The following is a 15,625-nucleotide window of genomic DNA, read 5'->3' as shown; positions in this document are numbered from 1 at the left end:
TTTAATATGTTTTATGACGAACTCAATAAATTGATTAATGAAATTAATTTTAAAGTTTTTATCGGGACCGTGGCAAAGCATGGCGGAATCCGGTGACACGGAGGCAGAATTTGTACAGTTTGTGTATTTCAAGACGGCAGGTCAGGTTCCAGTAGATCTATTTCAACACTCTTGGATACCAGTTGCGGAGGAGTTTTTTACTCGTGGTATAAACAAAATAATATTATCCGAGAAGCTCCCATTGAGTGGCGACTTAAGCCCATGCAAATTTGTCTCAAGAAACTACTGGGCGTCATTGACAGCAGTTAAACGAACATTTCCAGAAGGCGTGCCTCCTCCTTGTAGCAGAGGACATATAACGGTCTCTCAGGTATATTGAGTCTTAGCATAGTAAATTGGGGGACTGGTTATGAAACCTTACCATGAAAACAACCGGGTGCTGCAATTTATGTTGGGAGGGCCGCGACTGCGCACAATCCTTTGTTTTAAAGTTCACACTTCCCTGCTAGCAGAGGCCTCTTTTCCGTTGTATTTGCTAAACTGACGGGTCTGCCAGCAGGGAAAGTTCAGACTACAGTTGAATATGATTTTATCTCAACAGGAAGATTTATATTGGTCGGTTGCTCCAACACATTTCAAAATCTATTGTGGCTTGTGCACGGTCAAAGTAAAAAATGCTAACAAAAACATACAACAAAGAAGTTTGTCAGCCTTCATAAACATTGCCTTTTATTAGCTATGGTCTTAGCAGCCAAAACACTTGTGACAAGAAAACCAAATCCAGTAATTTGACTCGTTGTTGTACCTAACAAAACAATATTATCTTTTGTACATAGAATATACTCTCGACTGAGCGATGTCCCGCGAATTAATTATGAAGTGACAGTATAAAGCGGTTTTCAATTAAGAGTCGTAAAACCAAACATGAAACAGGGTCCCAAAGGGAAGGGGGGGGGGGGGGGGGTCCCTGGAGCCCTGAAATTTCTGCTGTGGAGCCCGGAGCCCTATCATTTTACTGACTGGAGCCCTGATCCTTTTTTGGCTGTGGAGCCCGGAGCCCAAAGACGTTTTGATAGAAGATAGCAAGAGGTGACAGGCCTGCGCGACTTCTAACAATGGAAACATTTTTGATGTGTAACCTCTTTATATTTTTGCTCTGACAAGAATGTCGTTTAGAGTTTTCCTTTTTTAAAGGAAATTAGTGGTGGGCGAGTGGCTCTTTGAAGATTTCTCGTAGGAAAGGCTGGTTTTGTATTAAGTGCCATTTTCCCATTAAAACATGTTTGAGGTTGGTGGGTGGTTAGAGGAAAAATGCGTGTATTGAAAGGTTTCAGTCGGCTTGCAATGTGTTTTAATATCCAGTATGGAATGATGATGGAATCGATTACCTTTGTATACAACTGTATCCAGAAATGTAGTCTCAGCATTTGAGATTTCAGCCGTAAATTTGATTGTTGGATGATATGAGTTCGCTTGTTCAATGAACCGTTCTATATCGTGTTTACCAGTGTCCCACAGAGAAAAAATATCGTCGAAGTAACGTTTCCAAACTGTAGGTTTTGCGACGCTTTGGCTAACAATTTGTGTTTCAATGTCGGCCATAAAAATGTTTGCAAAACCAACGGCCATTTTTGTGCCTATGGCTGTACCATGGATTAGTTCTTTCCATTGAATTGGAAAGAATTTTCTTTGAGAATGAGTGTTAGCATTTCTCTCAGGTACGGGGCTGGGAATGGGAGGGTTGTTGCTGTGAAAATTATCGTATGCTTCGCATACTCAAGCTATGCCCTCCTCGTGTGGCATCAGATTTGTATATAGGCTTGTAACGTCCATTGACACGAGGAATGTATTCTTGTTGACTTTCGTTTTTTCAATAAAATTGATAAAGTCTGTAGTGTCTTTAAGATAAAACGCTTGTGTTTTAGAAATAGGGTGAAGTAATGTGTCAGCAAATGATGATATTCTTTCTGTAGGCCCGGCACAGCCTGATATGAGTGGTCTACCTACCAAAGTAGGTTTTTTTGTATCTTTGTAAGGGTGTAGAATTCTGGTATTCGTGGCGGATTTGATGTTTGCAGAAGCCATTTTCTCGTCATGTCGTCTATGTAGTTGCCGTGGTGTAGTTCTGAGATCAAGCGAGACACTTTAGTTTGTGTCTGTGTGACCATGGGATTGTTAAGAGGCCTGTCATTATTTAAGTCATTGATTTGGACTTGACCTTCTTGTATTTTATCTTGTTTGTCCATGACAACAAGTGTGCTTCCTTTGTCGGTCTTTGTCCGCTTTTTTTGAATTTAGGTCGCTGCGACGTTTGATAGCGTTTAACGCTTGACGTTCTTTGCGTGACAAGTTTTGCTTCGGCTTGGCTATTTTTATCTCCGCAATTTGTTGTTTGACCTCTTCAAGATAGGTTTCTAGTGCAACTGATGGTTGAACTGGTGGATCCCAGTGTGATTTTACATAGAAGCGATGAATTGGTTTATTTTGTCCGCGTAAAACATTTTAAGCGACTAACTTTCGTCGGTGTTTTAGTATATAGTTAATATACCGACACGAAATTAAGCAAGTAGTTATCTGCTTAAAATTTCACAGTATTAATGTACCGACGGAAAATAAGCCAGTAGTTATTGGCCTAAAATGTCACAGTATGTAATAAGTGTTAATATACAGACGCAAAATAAGCCAGTAGTTACTGGCCTAAAATGTCACACTATGTAATAAGTGGATGCAAAATCGGCCAGTAGTTACTGGCCTAAAATGTTGCACTAGGTAATGAAAGCGGATCCAAAATCGGCCTGTAGTTACTGGCCTAAAATGTTGCAATATGTAATGTAAGCGGATCCAAAATCGGCCGTTAGTTACTGGCCTAAAATGTTGCAGTATGTAATGTAAGCGGTTCCAAAATCGGCCGTTAGATACTGGCCTAAAATGTTTCAGTATATAATGAATGCGGTTTCAAAATCGGCCAGTAGTTACTGGCCTAAAATGTTGCAATATGTAATGTAAGCGGATCCAAAATCGGCCGTTAGATACTGGCCTAAAATGTTTCAGTATATAATGAATGCGGCTCCAAAATCGGCCAGTAGTTACTGGCCTAAAATGTTGCAGTATGTAATGTAAGCGGATCCAAGATACTGGCCTAAAATGTTTCAGTATATAATGAATGCGGTTTCAAAATCGGCCAGTAGTTACTGGCCTAAAATGTTGCAATATGTAATGTAAGCGGATCCAAAATCGGCCGTTAGTTACTGGCCTAAAATGTTTCAGTATATAATGTAAGCGGATCCAAAATCGGCCAGTAGTTACTGGCCTAAAATGTTGCAGTATGTAATGTAAGCGGTTTCAAAATCGGCCGTTAGATACTGGCCTAAAATGTTTTAGTATATAACGTAAGCGGATCCAAAATCGGCCAGTAGTTACTGGCCTAAAATGTCACAGTATATAAAGAGTAACATTATACAGACGGAAAATAAGCCAGTAGTTACTGGCCTAAAATGTCACACTATGTAATAAGTGGATGCAAAATCGGCCAGTAGTTACTGGCCTAAAATGTTGCAGTATGTAATGTAAGCGGATCCAAAATCGGCCGTTAGTTACTGGCCTAAAATGTTGCAGTATGTAATGTAAGCGGATCCAAAATCGGCCGTTAGTTACTGGCCTAAAATGTTGCACTAGGTAATGAAAGCGGTTCCAAAATCGGCCAGTAGTTACTGGCCTAAAATGTTGCAGTATGTAATGTAAGCGGATCCAAAATCGGCCGTTAGTTACTGGCCTAAAATGAATATCAGCGAACAAGTCAACAAAATGATGGGACAGTATCAGATGGAAGGATGTGAGTATATTTTCACGCCTTCCAGGAAGTATGCGTTCTTTATGTCGCCATTTCAATCATCTCTTTTGAGTAAAGCAGAAGACCTATTCATGGATGTGACCTACACTGGTAAAGACGTTTTTCCATACTTGCTCAACATTGTAACTTTCAATGAACAAACGTACGTGTATAACGCGGTCGCTAGGGTACTGTGCGGTAGGCAAGATAGCGAGACATATGCAAACTCGATAACCTCGATTTTCCATAAGGTTTCTAGGGATCATGCCCATTTCAAGAATGGCGAAAATTTGAGGTCTATACTCGTGGACTTCGACGATGCACAATACAAAGGACTAAAACAATGCATCGGTGAGGAACTGGCAAGGAAAGTAATACGAGGATGCAGTGTTCATTGGCAACGATCGGTCAATAGAGTTTGTAAGTTGGTTTGCCAAAGCGAAGCTGAATCGCGTCTAGCTTTCAAAATTGAAAAAGAAACAGACAAAGAGAATGTGTACTTGATTTTCAATGTGCTATCGGGCTCCAGAAAACTACAGGATGCCAAGACGTTGATTGATAGCGACCTGTCTTCTTCACTTGATAAGCTTGATAACCAAAACTGGAAAAAACTAAAGCATTAGAGCAGATGGTGGTGTCGGTTAAATCACCTAGCAATGTCTACAAGGGCCTTTAAGGAAATGGAAGACAAGGATTGGGAGCAGGCGCCATCTACCACCAATCCAGTTGAAGCATTGAATCGACAATCATTGCCAGAGGGGTGCACTGTTCTTCATACGTTGATGGAGAACATTTACCTTGAAGATCGCCTACAGGCAGTTAAAACAGTAGTTTGTGAAGGCAATGTTACCACTACTTACAGAGCATCACCCGTCAAACGGAAAACAAAACGCAAGCGTACAAGCCTTGGGAATTCAGGGGAAGAAGGTCCACCAGACAAGCGCAGGCATCTGTTTACTCAGAAAAGGAAGCCAAATGGTAGGGCTTTAATTAATCGTCTAGTCGAAGTCGAGTATGACGAAAAGGACAAATCAGGAAACGTGAAAAAGTATTGGGGATGGTGCAAGGGACAGATTGTGGCATACAGGAAACACGATGGATACTTGGTAAAATTTGAAGATAGAACTGGCGATGACGGGAAAGTAGTCGCTGGGTGGTCAGATTGGATTGAAGACCTAAACAGTAAGGATGTTCGTCTGTTAGATCCATAATTCAATAACGATCATAGAACATAATCGTGTACATAATCTTCCGACGTCAATTAGGCCAGTGGTTATTGATTTAGATTCGCTGGGTATAACGTTGGTTTCTACAATCACTTTCTGCTTTGAAATTTTTCGATCTGATCCGCAAATATAATTTCAACTCCATATATTTCTTTTCGGTAAACCTGATCACCATGTTTATTGATGAGTTGAGATTAACCCGCTGAAAATACGTAGAGCAAACTATATGAATTAAATGAAATACATACGTAGTCTGAGGACTAAAACAATGTCTTAAATGTAAGACAGGAAATATCAGGCATGGATACCCTAGTGGAAGATGTTGTTATAACCACCTATAAGTGTAATTGACTTGGCAAAGAGGTTCACCACGCTTCGATATCAATGCCAAGGCAGCGGGTTGAGCTCTCATGAATAACTTGAGGGGAACGAACCCGATTATCTCAGAAAGTGTTGCGTGAAAGATGTAACAAAAATCGACAGATAACTGGTTGACAACTGTATCTACCTCCACAGCAAGTAGGTATATCAACGCGATAGTTGACATCAACTCGTCTGAATTAAATAGCCAAAAATATTATCGTTTCCGGGCAGAAAGTTTGGAAGCCATATCCCAAAGGTAGTGGGTTGTGCCTCGCTGAACACAAATCAATACTAGGTTACCATAATTTGAGAATGATCAAAAACTTTCACTAAACACAGCGGTCAAGTGCCTATGTTGACTGTTTGAAGAAACCAAATATTTAAATTATTTCAAACATCAGTTATTTTATAATTAAAATCCCGACGACAAAGAGTCCATCTGGCCAATGGATGATACCCCCAATACAGTAACTTGTGCTGAATTGAAACAGTATTCAGCACAACTTTCTGTGCATGGATAATATCGCAAAACGCGAGGAGATCGGGAAGCCAATTTAAGGAATAAACACTTGGAAAATATACGAGTACATGTCTCTTTCTTGCCTACATGTCTACGTGTGCATATTAGTTACCACTTATACACATAATACTTGTAAAAAAAAGATAACGGGTATGGTCTGAGACTGAAAAATACGTCCTCGCCATGATGATATGAATTGAAGGAGCTTTGTGTTGGGCATATACTTACAAAATTTGGCATATACTTACACAATTTGGGAAGTAAAATTGATGCATTTAAAAGCAAGCTTTAACGATAACGATTCTAAGTAATAACATAGCGTGCAACCTAATTGCGGGCTCAAGGAGAGACCGCAATATTTTGGACGCAAGATCTCGATCTTGAATCTTAGATCAAAATATGTTCTGCCAAAATCGATCGATAAATCCTCGTAAACGAATCAGAATCCATTTCCACACGAACAAGCATATTTTAAAAGATGGCCGCCGCGTCGGCCAGTGTACTCGATTTTCAAAGCCAAAGTTTCGCATTATTGGAGTGTTAACGTACTTTTAAGAGATTGACAATAGAAAGAAACAGTTTTCTTTAAACTGCGACTTTTTCGGCCGCTGTTTCACAAGCTGAGAATGGAAACGCGCGACCGCTACCAGTACGCTGCACATAATTATGCTTGATTGTATTTAAATCTTTTGAATCAAAACTTTGAAAACAGCGTTTCCTTGATTAAATAACGCACAATAGTTCCGGGTGTAATCGGACGTTTCAACCCATCGAATCTCGGATGTAAATATTGCGCAGTACGCTATACCGACTGGCTTCAACAGGGCCATGCAGGTTTTTTAATCTAACTACCCAACGCGATGGCCAACCAATTTCAATGCTCAACAAAAGTTTTATTGAAAATCCCTCGACTCAAAAGTGTTCTAGCCCGCACTTCCTAACCATTGGTTACTTCTAGTCTAATTCCTATTGGCGTTATCATGGTACATTTCTCGACATACGCACGGCCGTGCGTCCATCCGATGATGTGTGCAAGTCAGAAAGAGAAGCATGCCTGCACTATGTCCGTTATAAAAAAGCATTTTACAGGGAGACAACAACATAAATAATGTATATTTTTAAAAGTTTGTCGAAGTTTAATGAAACGCTAAGATTAAACAAATATGACAAAATGCTTTTACCTTTGTGTTTTTGTATAGCACATTTAGGAATTTGGTAATTAATCAGGAACAAAACCTGCTTTCCACGAAAAATTTACTTTATTTTCACCATGTCATAAAAAAAGTGGTTCATACTTTTACTAAACGTATCTCGAGTTATGGCTGCACTTGTGAAGTTTGGAGAGCACTCAAGAAGCGTCTCTCGTGCTTTACAAACTTCTCGCGTGCATCCATAACTCGACATACGCACGCTAAGCATGAACCAATAGACCTTATCACGGTTTTCGACGCCATTTCGACGGGTAGGCAAACACGTCTTGAAATAACAGTGTTTGTATGGAAATCCGAAGGCAACTAATTTTCATAAAATATCGCTTCTGAAAAATTCACAAAACTTTTGGCACTAGGAAAAGGATTTTAAGAAAAAAATTGGAGGGATGTAGCTGTGAAAGAAAGCGTCCAGTCGTGTTTTAAACTTTAGCCTGTTTGTCTACCCGTCAAAATGGCGTCGAAAACAGTGGGCCAGTTAGGCCAGTATCTAACGGCCGATTTTGGATCCGCTTACATTATATACTGCAACATTTTAGGCCAGTATCTAACGGCCGATTTTGGATCCGCTTACATTACATACTGCAACATTTTAGGCCAGTAACTACTGGCCGATTTTGGAACCGCTTTCATTACCTAGTGCAACATTTTAGGCCATGCAGTAACTAACGGCCGATTTTGGATCCGCTTACATTACATACTGCAACATTTTAGGCCAGTAACTACTGGCCGATTTTGGATCCGCTTACCTTATATACTGAAACATTTTAGGCCAGTAACTAACGGCCGATTTTGGATCCGCTTACATTATATATTGCAACATTTTAGGCCAGTAACTACTGGCCGATTTTGGAACCGCATTCATTATATACTGAAACATTTTAGGCCAGTAACTAACGGCCGATTTTGGATCGCTTACATTATATACTGCAACATTTTAGGCCAGTAACTACTGGCCGATTTTGGATCCGCTTACATTATATACTGAAACATTTTAGGCCAGTAACTAACGGCCGATTTTGGATCCGCTTACATTACATATTGGAACATTTTAGGCCAGTAACTACTGGCCGATTTTGGAACCGCTTTCATTACCTAGTGCAACATTTTAGGCCAGTAACTACTGGCCGATTTTGCATCCACTTATTACATAGTGTGACATTTTAGGCCAGTAACTACTGGCTTATTTTGCGTCGGTATAATGTTACTCTTTACATAGTGTGACATTTTAGGCCAGTAACTTCTGGCTTATTTTGCGTCGGTATATAGTGTGACATTTTAGGCCAGTAACTTCTGGCTTATTTTGCGTCGGTATATAGTGTGACATTTTAGGCCAGTAACTACTGGCTTATTTTGCGTCGGTTTATAGTGTGACATTTTAGGCCAGTAACTACTGGCTTATTTTGCGTCGGTATATAGTGTGACATTTTAGGCCAGTAACTACTGGCTTATTTTGCGTCGGTATATAGTGTGACATTTTAGGGCAGTAACTACTGGCTTATTTTGCGTCGGTATAATGTTACTCTTTACATAGTGTGACATTTTAGGCCAGTAACTTCTGGCTTATTTTGCGTCGGTATATAGTGTGACATTTTAGGCCAGTAACTACTGGCTTATTTTGCGTCGGTATATAGTGTGACATTTTAGGCCAGTAACTACTGGCTTATTTTGCGTCGGTATATAGTGTGACATTTTAGGCCAGTAACTACTGGCTTATTTTGCGTCGGTATATAGTGTGACATTTTAGGCCAGTAACTACTGGCTTATTTTGCGTCGGTATATAATACAATATACCGACCAAAGTAAGTCGCCTAAAATGTTACACTATGTAGACTGAGATAACAACATATTATGTCGTTGTCGAAACCGCCCTTTTCAACATCTTTATTGTTTACAGTTTCCTGTAGATTTGACATTCTTGATTTGAAATTGTTGAGCTGTTGCCCTAAATTTGCTGCTAGAGTTGACAGATTAGCAATGTCCGCCGTTGGCGATTTTTTTCTGGATTTGTTTGGCAAGCATTTCTCGTTTAGACTGCCGATACGGCGAGCCTTTGTTTTATCTCTCCGTGAAGCTTAATTTTTTGTTGTTAAAGGCGACGGTGGTGAAACTTGGCTAAGGCAGAAATAAAACCTTGCTCGGCCTGAATGTCTTTCTTAAATTGTTCGTCTGGCGGAATGTTTGCCCGCACGTTGTAACGGAGTGACTTGGGACACGTCCTCTTGTCCAAATGTATCTTTAGTTTTCTTATGGATTCCTCCGTTTTTCTGATTTTTGCCTCCGTCGAGGATGTGACTTCTGCTTCAGCTTTTCGTTTTCGTTTGGTGTCGCTCTGTTTTTCTTCTTCTACAGCTTGTTATTTTTCAGTTTTGGGAGGCTGGTAGCTTGGTATTTCGTCTGATGAGTCGCTTTCCCCGTCATACTCCTTAGAGCATCCAGGTGTTTGGTAATCCAGTTGGATTGTGTTCAAAGGACTTGTGTCCGTGTGTGGTACCAAAACAAAGATTCTTCCATTCGGAAACTGAGGTTCCTTCATATGTCTGTGAATGGAGATTTTTGTGCTGAACTTCATAATCCCAAAGCTTGTAGCAACCTCCTTGAAACCATGATTCAATATAAGATAACTCTTAAATTCAGCGATCGATGTTGCCGTTCTCTCGCGTTTCAACATGAAACTCCAACGATGGCAGGCCTTGTCTGTCCCCAGTTTATATAAACACGCTGTTGCATCAAGCAGATCTGCCTCTTTTAACTCGCTTGATTCAGTCATCTCGGAATATGAAACGAAAGCAACAACAGGGCGAACTGACCGAGCGGTCGACGATCAATGCCACGTGTAAGATGTCAAGGTCAGTCAGGTCAGTTCAAGGTGAGACATCAGAGATTTTGGAGTTTGTCCCATGGAGCACAGAAATCTGATCCACTCCATGACCTTAGTGTCAACCTTGTACAAAGCACTATTCAAGTTTAATATTTAATCCACTTTTAAATAATAGGAGATAATATAACTGGCTGCTTGGGTTTTAAAAATTGATCGGAATTGCTGACTTTTTTATTTGCGTTTTTGATTTAGCGTTAAAAATAGAATTTTTATATATCAAGATTGTAGGCCAGAGTGGAGCCCGGAGCCCTAAAGTAGATGATGTGAAGTCCTAGAGCCCTGAAATTTTCGCCTTGGAGCCCTGGAGCCCTGCATTTTTAAGGCCGGAGCCCTGGAGCCCTAAACCCCTTTGGGACCTGGTGAACAAACCAAAGTAATTACTCTACCCAATCACAACACACACAGCACAATGAACCAATCAAAATTCAAAGCAAATACGTGTAACCGCGTCAAGAGCGAGAAAAAGCGTGCGGGCAATTCATGATTGTATTTGGTTATGCTTCTCTGACCAATCACAACACGCACACAGCGCAACGAGCCAATCAGAATTCAAATACATATAACCGGTGTCAAGAGCGGGAAAACGCCTGCCTTTTGGTTTTGTTTCTCACTGGTTGGGATTGATCTCATTGCTAAACAATCATTTAGCCATAGAAAAACAAAACCAAAGTAAACACGGAAAACGCGAAATTATTTTACACTCAAATGAAGACTGCTCTAACTCAGGTAGTTTATCCTTAGTCTGTCCTGTAAGAGTACGTGGGAACAGGGGAAAGGAGGGAAACGTGTTTATTTACTTCCTCTAACTAGGGTCTGACTAGTTTACCGTATTTATTCGATAAAACACCCACCTTCGAATAAGCGCCCACCCTAAAAGGCCAAGAAGTTAATAACCACCCACCTTGAAAGCCCAAATGTATATGCCCCATACAAAGCCAAATTGAAGCTTTATTATCTCTGAAAAATGCTAGTTACCTCCAATTTTCTTTTTGGATACCAGAAGCACTTCAGTGCTAAGCTCTGCTTTCCCCGAATAGTTTTAAACTGCATAAAAATATTTCTGTATTAGTAGCCCCCACCCATAGGCAACCGAGTATCAAGAGATGCGCAGAACATATGCGCAGTAACGTTAGTAGGCACCGTCCTTAAAACGACTATCTTTACAAATCCTGCACTTAGTTGCAGACTTGTGTCCGTGGAGACAGCATTCGCAGAAATGACATTTAAGCTGTTGTTTCTCGGTTCATTCGTTCTTGTATCAGTTGTGCTTTATGCTCGACATGAAGATGGACATAATCCATTCATGATCAAGTTTTATGTCTTAAACACCTGTTGTCTTTCATGATAACGTTTTGTGGTCAGAAAATCAAATATTTAATTGTACAGTTGTAATCCGAAGAACTTGGTCTAGCGCTGGACATCTTGGTTCCTACAATCCTGCGATTATAACCGACAACCTTTTTTGTTACTTTTTTACTTTTTTTTTTTACTTTTGTTTTTTTTTTTGCTCCTTTCTACTTTTTTCTTTTGTTACTAACTCCTTCCTCGTTTGTTAAATTAAATGCTTGATGAGTTGTAACTGTATTGAATATTCAGTCGGCACCAGGTTAATTGTATTTTACCGTTTTGTTTATCTCTAAATGAATAAAATATGTTAAGATTTAGCCATTTTAGAGTCCACACACCCCCACGCTTCGATTGAAGAGGTGGAGTGGCCATGCATTGTGCTAATAATTTGGGCTGATTTTATGTTATTTTTTGAACAAGATTACATGACCAATACATTTAGAATTAAAAGCACCGTCCAACACATAGGCAAAGGCTGATGTAATGTTTAAAAAAACGAGCAGCAGTGTTTTATCGGGATTTAAAACCACGCGGCGCAGCCGAGTGGTTATAAATCCCGATAAAACACGTGCTGCGAGTTTATTGAACGGCTTCTGTATCATCGACCATTTGATTGGTCAATTAGATTATGAATTGTTAATAAGTTTTTGACAGGACGTTTAAAGTGCCCATATCGGAAAATTTTTTATTTTCTTATCTGAATCTAAATATCACCCTAAGAACTTCAGTGAAAAAATTTTTCGATTTGCATAAAACGCGAATTTTTTATGAATTTTGCAAATCTTTAAAATCCTATTTTATTGCGGTCCACCCGCCCCGCTGATGAGAATGCCGACAGGCTCACAATAGGGCCACGTGACATGGTCTGTGACGTACATTCAGGAACTCTCGAGTCTATGCACTCACTTGACCTTCAGTAAAGTACATTCGCGGCAGAAAGAAAATCGTCAGATTCACCGGTAGGAAGGAAAAACTTAGCTCCAAATAAGTATATTCCATGGCAGAAAACTTATCTGACACGGAAAGTGAGCAAACCGCTGAAGAAAGCAGCTAGGACGAATTTGAAAGCGTCGAAGTCGAGGCGATAGATGGCGTCCACGAGACAAGTAATACGTGTGAAGATGATGATACACTCGAACCGTACGCGGACGAGCCGATAGCAGACGAAGAATGGCTAAAAAGATATCGCAAGGAACAAGAGGAGAAGCGACGACTCGAGGAAGATTTAACGAAACGCTTGGAGAATAGAGTGCGTGTTAGTGGATGGTAAAGTTCTCACCTTGCATTTTGCATACGCGCTCTTCATTATCATCTGTCAAAACTATGGCCAAGTACTCACAAACATTCGAAGGAATTATTTTCCATGTAGATGTACTTGTGGTAACTGTAGCCGTGATCTGCTAGCAAATATCAGCGAGTGCTACTGCTGCAAGGAACTCGAAGGCAATTGGGAAGCGCTGACTAGCGACATTGTTCTCGCGGAACTACAGGAAGGACACGTGTTGAACTGTGATAATAATAGCTTGTCTCGTTCTCTGAAATTTCGGCCGTAAATTTAATTGTAGGATGGAAGTTGTTAGCTTGTCCAATGAACAGGTTAATTTCCTTCTTGTCACTGTCCCACAGTTTACAAAATCCATTGTATCTTTTAGGCGCATACGTCTTGCGAAATGTTCGAAGTCTAACAAGAGTTGGCGTCTAATGTAATTCGTGTCTGTCACCGGTGTCGGGACAAATTTGAGCCCTTTAGAAATAACGCTAACAGGCTGTCGCTAAGTTGTTTGTTTGAAAAATTCTTCATGAATTTCTCGTGTTTTTCTCTTTGTATCTCAATCCAATTTTTTGCCCATTTTTTTCTACGCTCTTTGCGCTTGTTATTTGTTTTGTGCCCTTTTTTATTTTGAACCCCCGTTGTGGTGGTTAGGTTTTCAGAGATAAAGCTGTTATACTTTTCAACATTTTTATTGTTTGCAGAATTCTGCAACACATGTGTGTACAATATTTGTTTGAGCTCGTTGAATTCTTGCTGCAGTTTATCTACCTTATCTACATCGTGGTTTACAATGTTTTCTGTGTCCGCCGAGTGCGACCGTTCTCGCATCGATCTATTTACATCAGTGGTAGCATTTGTGCTAGTATTTTTTGAGAGCTTGGTCTCAACGAAACTTCGCGGATCTCACGATCTATGAGAATATATACCAAAACAATTACGCTATATTTTATAAAACTTGCGACTGAGTTAACAGTGAGGTCAAACTATAAACCTCAGAAGGTTACAACGATTAGAATGTCACAAGCGGGTGTGAATATTCAGCATCGAAAGCTTACCATTCGCTTTTCCCTGCTCCTCTTCGAAGGTGTCTCTCGGTCTTCGTCTTCCTTTCGCTTAGCTGTTTTAAAGGATAAGCACAAACGCGATGTCATCCTACTTCAGTTCACGTTTTAAGTTTAAACCTGACGTCATCAGCCTTGTGAAATCCTCGTCATTGAAGTGCATCGAGCACAAGGACGAGGTCTTTCCAGGCGCGCGTCCACATCTTCCTCCGCTCCAGCATAAAATCGATCCATTTCTTTCGCCTCCTCAGTCTTTGCGGGCATGTAGTGCCAAAGAAAGGAATCCTGTGCATGCTTGTTCCATTTGCTTCGTCTTTGATGTTTCCACATCTCGCTGCAACACATCTTTCCTGCATTTTCGAGAAACGTGCAGAAATACCGCGACTTGTTTTCAGTGAGATCCAGAGAAAGGCTGAAGTCACGTGTTCCTGAATCTACGTCACAGCTCTTGCTAAACCGAGAGGAGACTAATGCGAATGGTGGGCCAAAATGGCGGCAAATTTGAACGTCTTATAAAATTCATAAAAAATTCGCGTTTTATGCAAATCGAAAAATTTTTTCACTGAAGTTCTTAGGGTGATGTTTAGATTCAGATAAGAAAATAAAAAATTTTCCGATATGGGCACTTTAAGAAGCTAATAATGCGACGGCGACGAAAACGTCACAAAAGAATAGAATTTAACGAGAAAAACGAAGGCCCTGTAAGTGCGTTATAAATATTGGTACATTTTCTTCGCCGTACTCGGCCAAACAACAACTAACAATAACTAGCTCAAGAAGAAACTACTTTTGTTTTACAGGCTGGCATATTTAAGCTGGTGCATACAGCCAAAGGGGAGACAAAGATTACACACAACACCGTCTACAAAGCGGGCTTCAAAGCCTTAACAATGATTCCCGCCCTCGGAGAGCCTCTTACAATGGACAAAATCTTGGAATATAGTGAATATCTACACAGTCTCGCCGGCTTTGAGACTTTGGCTGTGTATAAATTGCATGATATTTCTGGGCCAGTTAAAGAATGGCTTTATGATTGGATCATCGAAGCGTTCTATAATTCTGTCAACTCCAAGGAAGAGTCAGTCCTCAGAGACTTGGTAACTTGTCCCATGGTGGATAAAAAATGGGAACTATGCATTCACAAGGACTATGTTCAAATGGCTGGTTAAATTGGCCTGCCGCTGTTAAATTTTATATCAAGCGAAATAAAACGGTTTTATGTACAAAAAAGACTCCTGGAAAAATGTAGCCGTTAAACGTTACCGCGAACTCCCCAAGCTAAAAGTAGAATATGATATAATTGAAAAACCCCTCAAACTGGTTAAAAACCTGGCTGTGTCCTTATGAGTTGTAAATAAGATTATCCCACCGTAATCTGTTTTTGAGATCACGAAGCACAATATTTTAAATCGCCTTAAAATTTAAAATGGGACACCCTTGTTCCCAGATTTCTCTCCCTTGCCTTCCCCTCCAAGAAAGAACCCTGGTTGCACAAGGGACCGCAAACTCTGGGCGTTTGACAGAATTTGCCGCTAGGAAGGGGTGGTAAGGCAACCGATTGACACTACATGAGCTAAATGGAATGTAAAAAAGGTACTGTAACTGTGAGATGCTATTGTGACGTTTTTATAATGAACGGTGAAAGAAAAGTTCCTCGAAGATGCATGACATGACCACACTGAAGAAACGTCTGTGTTTTTTTAAAGCAATTTTTGACACTTTTTGATATTTATTTTTATATCAATCATATCCGATATACAACCTCTTTTCTCGATTTCTCGCGCTTAGAAACATGCATGTGCACAGAGGTAGGTTCTAGGTACAAAACGTGGATTTCTCCACACTGAGGAAAGGTTATATACCCGAAACGCGTGTGTGTGTGTGAATGTTTTTTTTTTCAAAACATTAACATCTATT

General features: G+C 40.2%; 1 protein-coding gene across 1 annotated transcript; it reads left to right on the top strand.

Moving 5' to 3' along the window:
- The first annotated feature begins 18 nt into the window (after positions 1 to 18).
- LOC146450752 (uncharacterized) lies at positions 19 to 14,955 on the top strand. The gene is made up of 2 exons (XM_085099960.1): positions 19 to 370; positions 14,509 to 14,955. Exons 1-2 carry the CDS (start codon positions 38 to 40, stop codon positions 14,875 to 14,877), a joined length of 702 nt encoding a protein of 233 aa, XP_084956086.1. The 5' UTR covers positions 19 to 37; the 3' UTR covers positions 14,878 to 14,955.
- Positions 14,956 to 15,625: the final 670 nt, after the last annotated feature.

This window comes from Pavona decussata, unplaced genomic scaffold, assembly GCF_977016875.1.
Source record: "Pavona decussata unplaced genomic scaffold, jaPavDecu1.1 SCAFFOLD_426, whole genome shotgun sequence".
Classification (NCBI taxonomy): domain Eukaryota; kingdom Metazoa; phylum Cnidaria; class Anthozoa; order Scleractinia; family Agariciidae; genus Pavona; species Pavona decussata.
The sequence above is the reverse complement of the archived record's forward strand: the minus strand, read 5'-3'. Positions and strand labels throughout refer to the sequence as shown.

Excerpts from the sequence above, each read along its gene's own strand:
- LOC146450752 (XM_085099960.1), top strand. The coding sequence starts at position 38 with ATGAAATTAATTTTAAAGTTTTTATCGGGACCGTGGCAAAGCATGGCG. Across the intron at positions 371-14,508 it reads GACATATAACGGTCTCTCAG|GCTGGCATATTTAAGCTGGT; the intron begins GTATATTGAGTC and ends TTTGTTTTACAG.